The 13,428-nt window shown below is 44.2% G+C and overlaps 1 protein-coding gene across 1 annotated transcript; it reads left to right on the top strand.

Annotated features, from left to right (window-relative positions):
* The first annotated feature begins 2,905 nt into the window (after window positions 1–2,905).
* On the top strand, window positions 2,906–12,658 carry nr1d2a (nuclear receptor subfamily 1, group D, member 2a). Its single transcript, XM_061820503.1, has 8 exons — window positions 2,906–3,258; window positions 6,457–6,705; window positions 6,788–6,876; window positions 8,071–8,215; window positions 8,660–9,294; window positions 9,482–9,667; window positions 9,755–9,965; window positions 11,356–12,658. Exons 1-8 carry the CDS (start codon window positions 3,228–3,230, stop codon window positions 11,553–11,555), a joined length of 1,746 nt encoding a protein of 581 aa, XP_061676487.1. The 5' UTR covers window positions 2,906–3,227; the 3' UTR covers window positions 11,556–12,658.
* The last annotated feature ends 770 nt before the right edge of the window (window positions 12,659–13,428 follow it).

The raw sequence follows: 13,428 nt of genomic DNA, 5'->3' as shown, positions 1-13,428 counted from the left end.
TGGCTGGCACCCAGTTCAACCCTTATGAGGATATGCGGGTGTGATAATGGATGGGGTGGAACGGTGGACCAACTGGTAAAGCGTTGGCCTCACAGTTCTGAGGACCCAGGTTTGATCCGGGCTCCGCCCGTGTGGAGTTTGCATGTTCTCCCCGTGCCTGCGTGGGTTTCCTCCGGGCACTCCAGTTTCCTCCCACATCCCAAAAAAATGCAACATTAATTGGACACTCTAAATTGCCCGTAGGTGTGATTGTGAGTGCGGCTGTTCAGGGTCTACCCCGCCTCCTGACCGTTGATAGCTGAGATAGGCTCCAGCACTCCTCGCGACCCCCGTGAGGATAAGCGGCAAAAGAAAATGGATGGATAAATTGACCCTCGGTGTGATTGTGAGTGTGACTGTTTGTCTCTATTTGCCCTGCGATTGGCTGGCGACCAGTTCAGGGTTTACCCCGCCTCTTGCCCGTTGACAGCTGAGAAAGGCTCCAGTACTCCCCGCAACCCTCGTGAGGATAAGCTGCAAAGAAGTTGGATAACGGATGGATGGATCAGATAATCACAATGAAGTGAATCTAGTTATGATCAAACTTGATTTCCAGCAGAAATTAAATGACAAGGCTTTTTTTTCAGTTTTATGTGCAATTTTGTGTTTTACAAGTACAATACTTTTTTAAATATATTTCCCAAAAAAACAAAATAAGTGAAGAATGCAAATCTATATGTGGAGGCGGGTGTTGTCAATGGTAATGATTTTCCTTTTTTTAAAATTGTCCTAAAATATAGAATATCTGCCACATTAGTAAGTACCGGGGGTCCATCCCAAATGGATGAAAGGAAGACGATAAAACTGGTCGGGAGGCTGCCAAGAGGCCGACAGCAACATTGGAGGTTATGTAGGATTTGGTTTTGTTTGGGGGGGAGACAAAGTTTATTTAGAGGTAATAAGGGACAATTTAAATGACCGTCCTCACCACCACTTAACAGGACTTTGAATGCGACTAACTCGGTGGTGTCGAACTCGCGGCCCGCGGGTCATTTGCGGCCCGACAGATTATATTTCGTGGCCCCGGCCGCAATGTGAAAGTATCAAGGTAGTGCGGGCCTCGAGTTTTATATGTATGGCACTTTTACAGTGTTGTGCGCGGAGCTGACGAGCCGACCGATCGCGGTGGGGTAGATGGCCATCATGTTTGCGATATGGACCCGCCTTCATGTAAGCAGAGAAATAATTTTCAATGAGAGAAAGTTACAGCACTGTTGACAAGGAGTTTTTTTATTTTATTTTTTCAAAGTTTTGCACGCAATTTGTAAACACCAGCGTCCTTCATCTTATTTTGGGTTAAAAAAAAAAAAAATATATATATATATGTATATATATATATATATATATATGTTTGAGAAGATAGGATTGGTTTCATTTCTAATTTCATTCATTTTCATTTCTCGCAGCCCCAAGGTAAAATGAGTTTTATTCAGTTACATCACCATTTTGTAACTGAGTAATTGTAACTAAGTACCGACCAGTACTTAGTACTTGTAACTAAGTGACTGTAGCCGAGTAACTAAACGAAAACAAAATGAGGAAGAAAGTCAGGAAAAACTTACTACAATATCTGAACTTTATTTAGGGGTTATAAGTGCACGCTGATTCCCATCCATCCATTTTCTTCACCGCTTATCCTCACGAGGGTCACGGGGAGTTCTGGACCCTTTCCCAGCTGTCAGGGCAGGAGGCAGGGTACACCCTGAACTGGTTGCTAGCCAATTTCAGGGCACATCGAGACAAAACAACCGCATTCACAATCACACCTAGGGGCAATTTAGAGTGTCCAATTAATTCATCCATCCATTTTCTTTGCCGCTTATCCTCACGAGGGTCGCGGGGAGTTCTGGAGCCTTTCCCAGCTGTCAGGGCAGGAGGCAGGGTACACCCTGAACTGGTTGCCAGCTAATCGCAGGGCACATCGAGACAAACAACCGCATTCACAATCACACCTAGGGGCAATTTAGAGTGTCCAATTAATTCATCCATCCATTTTCTTTGCCGCTTATCCTCACGAGGGTCGCGGGGAGTTCTGGAGCCTTTCCCAGCTGTCAGGGCAGGAGGCAGGGTACACCCTGAACTGGTTGCCAGCCAATCGCAGGGCACGTAGAGACACAACAGCCGCACTCACAATCACACCTAGGGGCAATTTCGAGTGTCCGATTAATGTTGCATGTTTTTGGGATGTGGGAGGAAACCGGAGTGCCTGGAGGAAACCCGCGCAGGCACACGTGGGAGAACATGCAAACTCCACACGGGCGGGGCCAGGATCGAACCCTGGGTCCTCTGAACTGTGTGGCCAACCCTTTACCACACTTATTCCGATTTCACATAAATATGAATGTGAATGGTTCATTCTGAATACATCCCCAGTTATAAGAGGGTGTGCACACTTGTGCAACATTATCATTTATCTATAGTTTTAAGTTTTGGCTTGGGCTTGAATAAGCGTCTTCAAGTTACATCAATCCCTTGCGTTACGTTCTTTTTTAAAAAATGTTTTATCTGTCCTATCATGTGTACGCAAGCAACAAATATTAGCATCCAACTCAAACGGTTGTTGGGTGAGGCCCCTGCCGGCCCGGGAGCTCGCGTCTGCGCATGCGCGTGCGCGCCCCCCCACCCCCACCCGACCCGCGGGAGCCCGCGTCACGCAGCACATCGCGCCTGCAACGTGACCGCGGCGTCCGCCGCCGTCGATTACGTCACTTACCTCCGCGAGGCTCCGCCCACGCCCGCTGCCCTGAAAGTGTGTCACTGGGTTAAAGTGGCTGCAGCGGGGCCGGCCGGAGGGGCGTGGCCTGAGGGGGGGGGGGGGCTCGGTCACATGGCCGGGACGGGCAGCCCGTGAGCGCGCGGACGGCAGCCGGGAGAACATTCAGTACTTGTCGCGAACTAAGCCAGAGAAGAAGAAGGCGGAGGACCGGGTTGGAGTGGGGGGGGGGGGAGTTCATGTCTTGACGGTCCCTCCTCTTGTTCTGTATATTTTTTTTTTTTCCCCCACGATCCTCCCTCGAGCTCTCCTTACGGCTCATACACAAAACCGTGAGTCACCGGAGCGGACCTGGGGAACGACCCGCTGAAACGCGCTCGTGTCTCGGTCGTCTCTTCCCACCCGCTTCGGTCTCCCAATTTTGGCCTCAACTTGTTTTGTTTTTTTTCCTCGCACTTTTTTTTTTTTGTCGACAATGCCCGAGGACGTCGGACCAGCCAAACCCGGTGAGTACGCGTCAACTAGCAGATAAAAATATCATGTAAATGTTCTTTATTATGTGTTTTAAAAAAAAAAAATGTCCGCCGGTTGCCTTGTCAAGTCGTGCTTCTGTCAACGTGACCTTAAAACGAGCTTTCGTCGTGTTTTGCTCGAAAATGACTGAGGCTGCCAAGGACAGCTCCAAATTTGAAAGATGAGACGCTGAAAAATAAATCTTGGCACGGTTTCCAAATGTCTTTCTCCGTCGTTTGCTCTGTGATAAAAGTCCATTTTGGGTGTTATTAATCGCCCTTCGGACTTGACACAACCATCTTGTTCCACTCCCTCGACCTGAAATTGTGTTTCCACTGTCTTGAGGGGGCTTTAAATGCTTATTGTGTGAACCACGGGGGGGGGGGGTTTAAAGGTTTTTAAAAGTGGCTAAAATAAGCATTTAAGCGTTTAAATGTGGGTTAGGAGTGCCATTGGCTCGTCGTTTCATTCAATTGCACTTGACACAACAATCCACTTCCCTCGACTAAAAAAGACCTTTTTACAGCCTTGACCTTTAAAGCGGGGCTTTAAAAGTCTCCCCGTGTGTCCCGGCAGGGCTTGCACGGTGATAAAAATCGAGTGTACCCGCGTTTCGGTGGCTAAAAGTGGGTTAGGGGCCCGTTGCTTGCTTCACTTTCCACTTGACACAACAACCGTGTTCCACTTCCTCGGCCGGGCTCACATGGACGCAGCAGCCTCGCCATGTGCCTCTGTGTACACGCTTTTGCGTGGCTGCGCGCTGATTGGTCGGCGGCCGGCCGGAGGGCGTGGCGTAGTTGCCGATCGTCCCGGCCGCCCCGCGCTCCCATTGGCTGGCGGAGGGCCCGTGACGCGGCGCATTGCATAATCCCCAATGTGGACACCAGTGCGAGATACACGTGAGTCCGGATGACCCACATTCTCGCGGCGGTTCGGCGGACGCACGCAACCGAGACGCGCGACACGTGTGCGTGGGGCCAGAAACACGGCAGTCACGGTGCATGTTAGGTAATCACTTACGTGGACGCCGAGCAAGAATGACAAAAAAAACCCCCACTCATTAGCACTTCATTTGAATCACTTAGCGTCTCCAAGTGTGCAACCTCCTGCCGTTTAAAAGCCGCATGCGCGTTAAATGCACAATCTAAAATGACTCCCTGCCTTTTTTTTTTCATTTTTAATGATTCTTTCATTTCATTCGTCCACTTATCTTCACCAAGATCATCAAAACGAACGCTTGAGCCATCATCATAAAAAGTCAATTTAAAAATGTTGAAAAGAAAACATGCTTGAATCGTGTCACAGCACAAAATTTCTAAATTCCATTGACAATAATTTATCAATGTCTTAAGTGCTCATTTCCAATGACAAAAGTATTCTGAAATCATGCCATAAAAGTCAAAATTCACCCACCGATGCAAAATCTGAAAATTATGAATTTGTGGCTATTGATATCGGGCTGATACTGGACTGATTTCAAAATATCTGGTACTTCCGAATGCTGCCGGTACAAGCGACCAATATTTGGGGGAAAAGCAAATTCACCATGTCAATACATAGCACTACACAGTGGAGGTGAGGTCAATGTTCACAATTATTTGTATCGGTCTGGGAAAAAAAGTGGAATTGAACATCCCTAATTATAAGGCAATAATGTCGTAAAAAAGTTGCTAAAAGTATCAATGCACTAATTTAGAATTAAAGAAATGTTCTTTTGTCATGATCAGATTTAGATGTTACCATTCATCAACAAATCCAGAAAAATAACCATTTAACAATGCCATTAAAGGGCATTCAAAAATCATGCCTGAATTTGCAATTTAAAAAAAGATTTTAATAATGTCATAACTCACAATGTCACGTCAAAATTCACCACCAAACTTGTGTAAGGAATCCTACACTGTCTCAAAAAGTCACTAAGATTTCATGTAACGCCAGAATTTGCACTCAGAAAACCTTGAATTGTGTCATATAATTATTAGAATTCAGCATCACCACCAGAGGATCCTTTCACCATATCATAAAACAATCGTGACATCATTTAAATGGTTTTGCACTCATTGCTCTTCATCTACACCAAAGCCTCACATTCGCACACCAATGGGCAAGTCTTGTCCAAGGACCCTTCGACATGAAGAGTTGTAGCCGGGATTCAAACCCATGACCCTTCGGTCACTGGACAACCCGTCACAGCTGCAGATTTACAGCAAAGCCTCCCAAAATAATATTTGAAAAAAGTCACGCAAAAGTATGGCAACTTTCACAACAACAACACAGCTTCAATCGTGCCCGATAAAGTCGATAAACTTCCCCGTCAAATCCACGAAAACCATTCTTGAGCCTTGTCATTGAAAAATAAGCCAACAAAAATAACCTCGATTTCTGTCATAAAAATCATCATGGTCTGAATCATGCTCTAAAAATCCTTTTTGGATTTCCTGGTAGTTGCCAAACTTGTCCCGTGTGTGTGCGTGTGTGTGTGTGTACGTGTGCTTTTTGACATCTTGAGTGATTGTGTTGCTCCACCGCTTCGCTGACCTGGTCTGAACATACCGGCAGCTTCCGCGCAATGCATTCATTCACATGCATACATGCACATGGCTTCTTACGTAACACTTGTTATCCAACCGGCAGGCTGGAGGTGATAAAGCAGGTCACACACACACTTCTTACGATACCCAAGTGCTTATCGAAAACCTTTAAAAATAAAAGATCCCGACAAGCTAATGTATGAATTAGAATGGATGCTAAAAAAAAAAAGTCAAAAAACTCAATTTGCATTTTTTGCTAGCTTTGCGCCAGCTTGTAGTAGATTCCAGTTGAAACAAAAAAAAAACCCTTTAATATGCCCCAAAAAAATTCACACCCAAATCCATTCATCCATCCATTTTCTTAGCCGCTTATCCTCACAAGGGTCGCAGGGAGTGCTGGAGCCTTTCCCAGCCGTCAACGGGCAGGCACACCAACATTCCATCCCCCGAAATATGATGCTAAAATTTATAGTCAAATCAAAAGTGAATCACACGTTTCAATCTTTAATGCCAAAATTTACCAAAGGAGTCTCTGTTAATTCATATAAAAAAATGCTTGATGCCAAAATCCCCCCCAGCCAAAAAAAACGGCCAGCATGCATATGATTTCGTGTTCGTCACCTTTCAGTCACACCTCCTTCGATCTGCTCCCCCCCTCAGGCGGCGTGATCGCCTACATCTCGTCGGGCGCCGCCTCCAGCCCCGAGTCGTGCATGAGCACCAGTCCCGCCGCCGGCGTGGGGGGCAGCTTCCTGTCCACGTCCCCCACTCCTCCCCGCCCGTCGCTGCCCAGCCGGGCGGTGGGCATGGTGGTGGACATAGCGCCGCCGACCAAGAGCGGAGCCAGAGGGGCCAACGGCGCGGAGAAGGCCGGACGCTCGTCCACATCCGCCAAGAGCAGCATCACCAGTAAGTCCGCTTCGGCCCGGCGTCCTCATAATTTCATGGACGTCAATGTTGTGTCTAATCTTGACTTTATTGTTATGTTTAGAAATCAATGGAATGGTGCTGCTGTGTAAAGTGTGCGGAGACGTCGCTTCAGGCTTCCATTACGGCGTCCATGCGTGCGAAGGTTGCAAGGTGAGAAATTGAAATGTTTGTCTTGAACCGTGTAAAATAATGCAAATATTTGAAATTTTTCATAACGTACATACATACTTTCTTTCGGCTTGTCCCGTTCGGGGTCGCCACAGCGTGTCATCTCAGATGGACGCTCATATTTGTTTGGCACAGTTTCAATACTCTTGTGCCCTATCTAACAAGACCAAAAGACAAAATATATATCATAAGAAAATGAATTTGTATAGCGCATTTCATACACAGGTAACTGTGTGCTTTACGTGATTAAAGGCATATGAAATCAAAGAGATAAAACATTTAAAACGGGATAAAAAAAACTATAAAAAATGACAAACACAATATTAAAAAAAGACAATTAAAACCACATGCAGTGCAAGTAATATGATCAAAAAGTGGATATATTCTAAAAAGCATGAGAAGAAGTCATGATTATGGAGGAGGGGGGGGCATCACCAAGTTCACAGTAAAGTTGATTAAAAAAAAGGGAAGATTCTTTTAAATCCTTTTATAAAATGCGTGAAAAAATTTTCAACTAAATTCAAAATAACACCATTGAAAGATGTTATGAACAACTAAATAAAAAAAATCCTAAAACCATAAAAAATGGCAATATTAAGAAATGATTAAAAAAATACATCTAATTGTGTTGTGATAAATGAAAAGAAATCTATAACCGAGTCATAAAAATTAACCATCAATTTAAAAAATAATAATTTTCAACGTCCCAAAAATGAGAACCCCACCCCCCCACCCCACCCCAAAAAAATCATCCTTCTCCTATGTCATAACAATAATGCCAACATTCTCAAACAATTTTAAAAATATCCTTTACCTGGTCTTGATATAGAAAATTAAGGCCCAGATGTACAAAGTATTCTGAAAAATTGTCCTTTTCATGTCATTTTAAATCACAAGCATAAGCAAAAAAATGTCCTTGAATGATGCAATGAAAACAATACCAACAGTCATATCCTGTTGGAAAAAGAATGAAAGTAAAAATTCACAACTTAACACCAAAGAAAGTCCTAATGACATTAAAACGATGCCAAACTCAAAATAAAAGTAAAAATAATAATTGGTCAAGAAGTGTTTCAATACCAAAATTCTGAACATTACATTTTGCATGGCCAAATTGCTGAGCAAACAAAGATATGAAGTTACAAAAAATGTTGACTTATGGCGTGCTTTGCCCAGGGCTTCTTCCGCAGGAGCATCCAGCAGAACATTCAGTACAAGAAGTGCCTCAAGATGGAGAATTGCACCATCATGAGGATCAACAGGAACCGATGCCAGCAGTGTCGCTTCAAGAAATGCTTGGCCGTCGGGATGTCCAGAGATGGTGAGTAGCCGGCCTGACGCCCTCACGCATCTTTTGCACACTCCACGGATGAGTTAGCCAGGATTAGCAGGATTAATCAAAAAATAATACTGTACCGTAGTAGCTGGAAGAAAATGTAGTAACGTAGTTTGGCCACTAGATAGCGCCACCGTCAAACATGCGGAAATAAAATACTGGCCAATGTCATTTAAAATATTAAAAAAAATGTAAAAAGTGAAATCATTTTCTACTTTTTTTGATACATGCATGTGTAAGATTAATTTTTTTTAAAAGATCCATAATCCTAATAAAAGGGAAAATTGAAATTGTCAAACAGGAGTGTGAAAAAGAATTTAAAATGGGAGAAATGGATTATTTCATGCATATCGTATTGGCATTTTAAGATGCTTGATGAAAATAAAGGGAAAGAAAGTGACGCTTTCGTTTCGTTTTGCGCGCCCGCAGCCGTGCGATTCGGCCGCATCCCCAAGCGCGAGAAGCAGCGGATGCTCCTGGAGATGCAGAACGCCATGAACAACATGATGAGCAACAACAGCCAGTTGCACAGTATGCTGCACGGCCACCAGAGCCCGCCGCTGACCAACGACACCAGCCCCTCGCCTTCCTCGTCCAACTCTTCCTCCGCTTCCTCTTCGTCGTCGTCGTCTTCCTCCTCCTCCTCCTCGGAGTCGCCGTCCTGCTCCAACCCCTCGTCACCGCAGTGCCCCCTGCGGGACGCCGAGTCCGTGGTCTCCATGGACACCAACTCCAGCTCGTCCTCATCCTGCGGCTCCGACAGCGGCGAGGACGACGTGGCCGTCGTCAGGCAGGCGGAGACGGCGACGTCGCAGTCGCCCCCGGCCTCGGCCGGAAGCGCCTCGGACGTCCGCATGGAGGCGGCGCAGCAGAGCTGGAACCGCTGGAACGACAATGGCGGAGACGACAACGACGCGACCATGTCAGGATACCGGGATGCGCCGAACACGTACGCGCGCTTTAACCAGCACGTGCAACAACAACAGCAGCATCTCGGCGGCGCCCCCGCCTGTCCGATGGACACGCAGCAGCCGCGGGTCTACCCGAATAGCAGAGCGCACCTGGTGAGTCCACCAACGTCAGAATGGTCTCAAATGATGTATTTTTAGGACAATATTCAAGTTTTTTGCTAACCAAAATACTCAAATGAATGCACTGATTTTTTTTTTTTTTTTTTTTTTTTCCTTACATTCTGTATTCGTGGCCCAATGCGTAGTTGTTGACAAAAATGTTTCCTCGTCTCCTGTCCAGGTGTGTCCCATGAACACGTCACCCTACGTGGACCCCAGCAAGCCCAGCCAGGAGATCTGGGAGGAATTCTCCATGAGCTTCACACCCGCCGTGCGTGAGGTGGTGGAGTTCGCCAAGAGGATCCCGGGGTTCAAAGACCTCCCCGAGCACGACCAAGTGGGGCTGCTCAAGGCTGGCACCTTCGAGGTACGTGAACGTGATGACGACGTCGGGGGGGGGGGGGGACCTGTCAGTGGGCCGGCCGTACCTACCGTTGTGCGTCTACGGCGTCAGGTGTTGATGGTGCGCTTCGCGTCGCTGTTCAACATGGCGGAGCGCACGGTGACCTTCCTGAGCGGCAAGCACTACAGCCTGGACACGCTGCGAGCGCTCGGGGCCGGAGAACTGCTGGCGTCCATGTGCGACTTTAGCGAGAAGCTCACCGCTCTCAGGCTCGACCGCGATGAGATGAGCCTCTTCACCGCCGTCGTCCTCGTCTCCGCCGGTAATGACGATGATGATGCAAACACATCAGTGCATTGCTATTACAGGCAAAAAAACCTAAAATAAACCGTTGACGGAAAAAAATCATTAAATTCACTCAAACTGCAAACAGAATACAATCTGTTTACCGTAATTCCCGGCCTACAGAGTGCATCTGGTTATTCGACCCACCCAGTACATTTGTAAAGGAAATACCATTTGGTACATGCAAAGGCCGCACCTGTGTAAACGCCACAAGTGCCCACATTGAAAGAAGAGATATTTACAAAGAAAGACAGTACACAGAAAGAGTTTTCAAAGTTTTAATACCTAAGCTTATCTTAACATAGCAACAACATGGTAGCACGAACAAGGCTGCTTAAAAAAAAAATAAATAAATAAAAAAAACCACCCATGGCAGCTACACAGTAGCACAGCACTAACGGGGCCGTTTAACTAGAAAAAAAAAACATACCTAAATCACGGCAGCAACGCGCAGCGCTAACGCTAGCAGGGCTGGTATTAAAAAAAAAAAACGTATCAGTAAAAATCACTGAGACACAGCAGCAAGACTACCGCAGCGCTAACACTAGCATGTCGCTAACATGGCCGGTTAAAAAAAAAAAACATACCGGTAAAAATCACTGAGACACAGCAACACGCTAGCACACCGCTAAAAGGGCCGGACCGGTAAAAGTCACTTCCTCGGCACATATACTCCACCGGTCTCACTCTTACCTTTTCCGCTCGAGTGCCCCTTGCGGCTGTTAGAAAAATGCACAAATTAGCCGCATCATCGCATAAACCGCAGGGTTGAAAGTGTGTGAAAAAAGTCGCGGTTTATAAACCAGAAATTACGGTAGTTAAATTTTTCACAATAGTTGCATTTTAAGTATGAAAAGAAAGCGTTAACCTGATCAGAAAAGTCGAAAAGGTTAAACATTGTGTGTGACCTAAAGTCTTATTTTTCTAGAAAAAAAGTAGTAATCTAACAATTGTGATCTTATTGAAAAAAAAATGGAGCTAAGATTAAGTTAAGAAACGTGAATAAAATTACTTTTTTTTTCAACCAAAAATTCAGAATGTTACAAGAAACACACTTTTTGAATAAAGTGTTCCCGAAAAAAAAGGCATGTTCTAACAATAGTCATATATTTAGAAAAGTTGTAACATTACAAAAATGTCATTTTTCGATGGTTGGTTTTTTTTTTCATGTTTTTTAGGAAAAATGTGTAATTTTACAAAACTAAAGCCATATTTTTTTTAGTAAGATTACTGTATGTCAAATGCTTAGAATGGTGAGAACTGTCCATTATTTGTGTGTGGAGGGTGGGGGTCAGATTTTCTTTACACATGAAATGCAAGGAGTCGAATTAACATTGTTTGTCCCCCCTCCCCGGTTCCGTGTCCAGACCGTTCGGGCCTGCAGGACCTGACGGCCGTCGAGGCGCTGCAGGACAAGCTGATCCGGGCGCTGCGCCAGCTGCTCATGCAGAACCACGGCGACGAGGCGGCCACCACCTTCACCAAACTGCTGCTCAAGCTGCCCGAGCTGCGATCGCTCAACAACATGCACTCGGAGGAGCTGCTCTCGTTCAAGGTGCACCCCTGATCGTCATCGTCACGGCAACCATGACTATGATGATGATGATGACGATGGCGACCATGGACACGCACTTAGACAGACCAATCTTGATGTACTCAAAGGCGAGAAGAAAGAAGTCGTACTGTATTCGTGGAGAGGATTGTTGCGAACCAACACGGAGGCACTTGAAAACTTGACCGGCTTTATGCAAATGATGCGATTTTTCTTTTTTTTTCCTTTTTTTTTTTTTTTCCTATTTCTATTTGTTTCCTTTTGGAAGCCATTTTGATGCATGTTGATAGCGACAAAAAGCTAATGTGACCAATGTGCTGCTCATGCTAATGCTAATGCATGGCTAAACGTGCTCGTGGCCACTTCCTCCTCCTCTTGGCAGACTGTGTGTGTGTGTGTGTGTGTGTGTGTGTGTGTGTGTGTGTGTGTGTGTGTGTGTGGTGTGTGTGTTTAGTATAAGTGTTCTTGTGCTTTTTTTTTTTTTTCTTTAAAAAGCCACCTCGCCCCCTTAAGCGCACCGCCTGAAGATTTCCAGAACATTGGCACACATTAGCCTGAATCTACCTGAACCTGCGCACGGTGCTGTGTGGGGCCAGCTGAAGGCCCAAATGTCATCATGATTTTATTTTTTTTTCTGTCTTTCCACTTTTTTCATTGTATGATTTTATTTTGTTGTTATTGTGTGTGTGTTTGTTTTTCAATCTAACGTGTTTCATGCACGGCACTGAATATGGATAAAAAAAGACAAGTGTCGTCCATTTTTTTTGTTTCTTGTACTTGGCAACACTGTCAATTGTAAATAACTATACATATAAATATATATAAATATCTCTTGGACATAGACAAATATGTATAGTATAAAGGAATAAATATGGGAGAAGAAGAAAACAAGCTGTGTGTTATTCATGAAACGAGGATTCCACAAGATGGTGCACACACCACATTTGGTTTAATGAAAATATTTTAGAACTAAATCTTGAAGTACTTTTGTCCAAAAAGGAAGAAAAAAAGGGTTTGTCCAAATCAATAATTTGTGAAAAAGAAATGTCTTTTATTTTATATATATATTTTTTTTAAAAATATATATTTATATGTAAATATACATATATTTTTCTTTTTTCTAAGAGTGAACTTGTTTGATTTTTTTTAGGGAAAACCACATTTTTTCACCACAAACTTTATCCTTGAAAAAAGATTTCCCCCCCAAAAAAACTAAATAAGACTCAAAAATAATATTTTATTATTGGAACCTTTAAAAATCTGACTTGTTGAAAAAAAGTAGGAAAAAAGATCCTCAAATTTTACAAAATACACATCTAATTTCCTTTGTGGAAAAAATCCATTACATTAAGAAAATGACTTAATTCTCAGAAAATATGACTATTTCTTGAAAAGAAATACAAATTTATCCATGAGTTACTCTACAAATTTAGAAAAAAAGAAATTCTAAAAAGACATGGAACCTGAAAGTGTATTGTATAAATTGCGTAAAAAAATGAATTTATTTTTACAACTACAATTAATTCCAACCACAGAAGTACAACCTTTGAAAAATATTTTTTCTTCCAAAGAAATATAACTTTATTGTCCAAGTATACACTATGCTGCAATTCTTCTTTCCAGAGTGCCCAGTTAATACATGAAGACATAAAATACTGCATTTTGTCACAATCCTGGGACAGCATGCATGAAAGTCAAGGTGGACTTTGGAGGAATGTTTGGGATGCAACGTTGGTCTTTTGGGAGCCTGGAAAGTTCTGGAATGGAAGAAGAGATGCAGGAACCCAACACTTGCTTGTCCTCTGGATGACCTCAAACACAACACAATGGGCTATTGGACACACGGGAAGTAATTAGCCTCATTAAAAGTGGGAGCCTCACCGCCAAC

This window comes from Syngnathoides biaculeatus, chromosome 5 (genome assembly GCF_019802595.1).
Source record: "Syngnathoides biaculeatus isolate LvHL_M chromosome 5, ASM1980259v1, whole genome shotgun sequence".
NCBI classification, from domain to species: Eukaryota; Metazoa; Chordata; class Actinopteri; order Syngnathiformes; family Syngnathidae; genus Syngnathoides; species Syngnathoides biaculeatus.
Note: the sequence above shows the minus strand (reverse complement) of the source record. Positions and strands in the feature narration are given on the sequence as shown.

What these genes read in the sequence shown, in the direction of transcription:
- nr1d2a (XM_061820503.1), top strand. Translation starts at nt 3,228, where the DNA reads ATGCCCGAGGACGTCGGACCAGCCAAACCCG. An exon ending in CGCCAAGAGCAGCATCACCA is followed by an intron (nt 6,706 to 6,787) that starts GTAAGTCCGCTT and finishes TGTTATGTTTAG; the next exon opens with AAATCAATGGAATGGTGCTG. An exon ending in CGAATAGCAGAGCGCACCTG is followed by an intron (nt 9,295 to 9,481) that starts GTGAGTCCACCA and finishes TCTCCTGTCCAG; the next exon opens with GTGTGTCCCATGAACACGTC.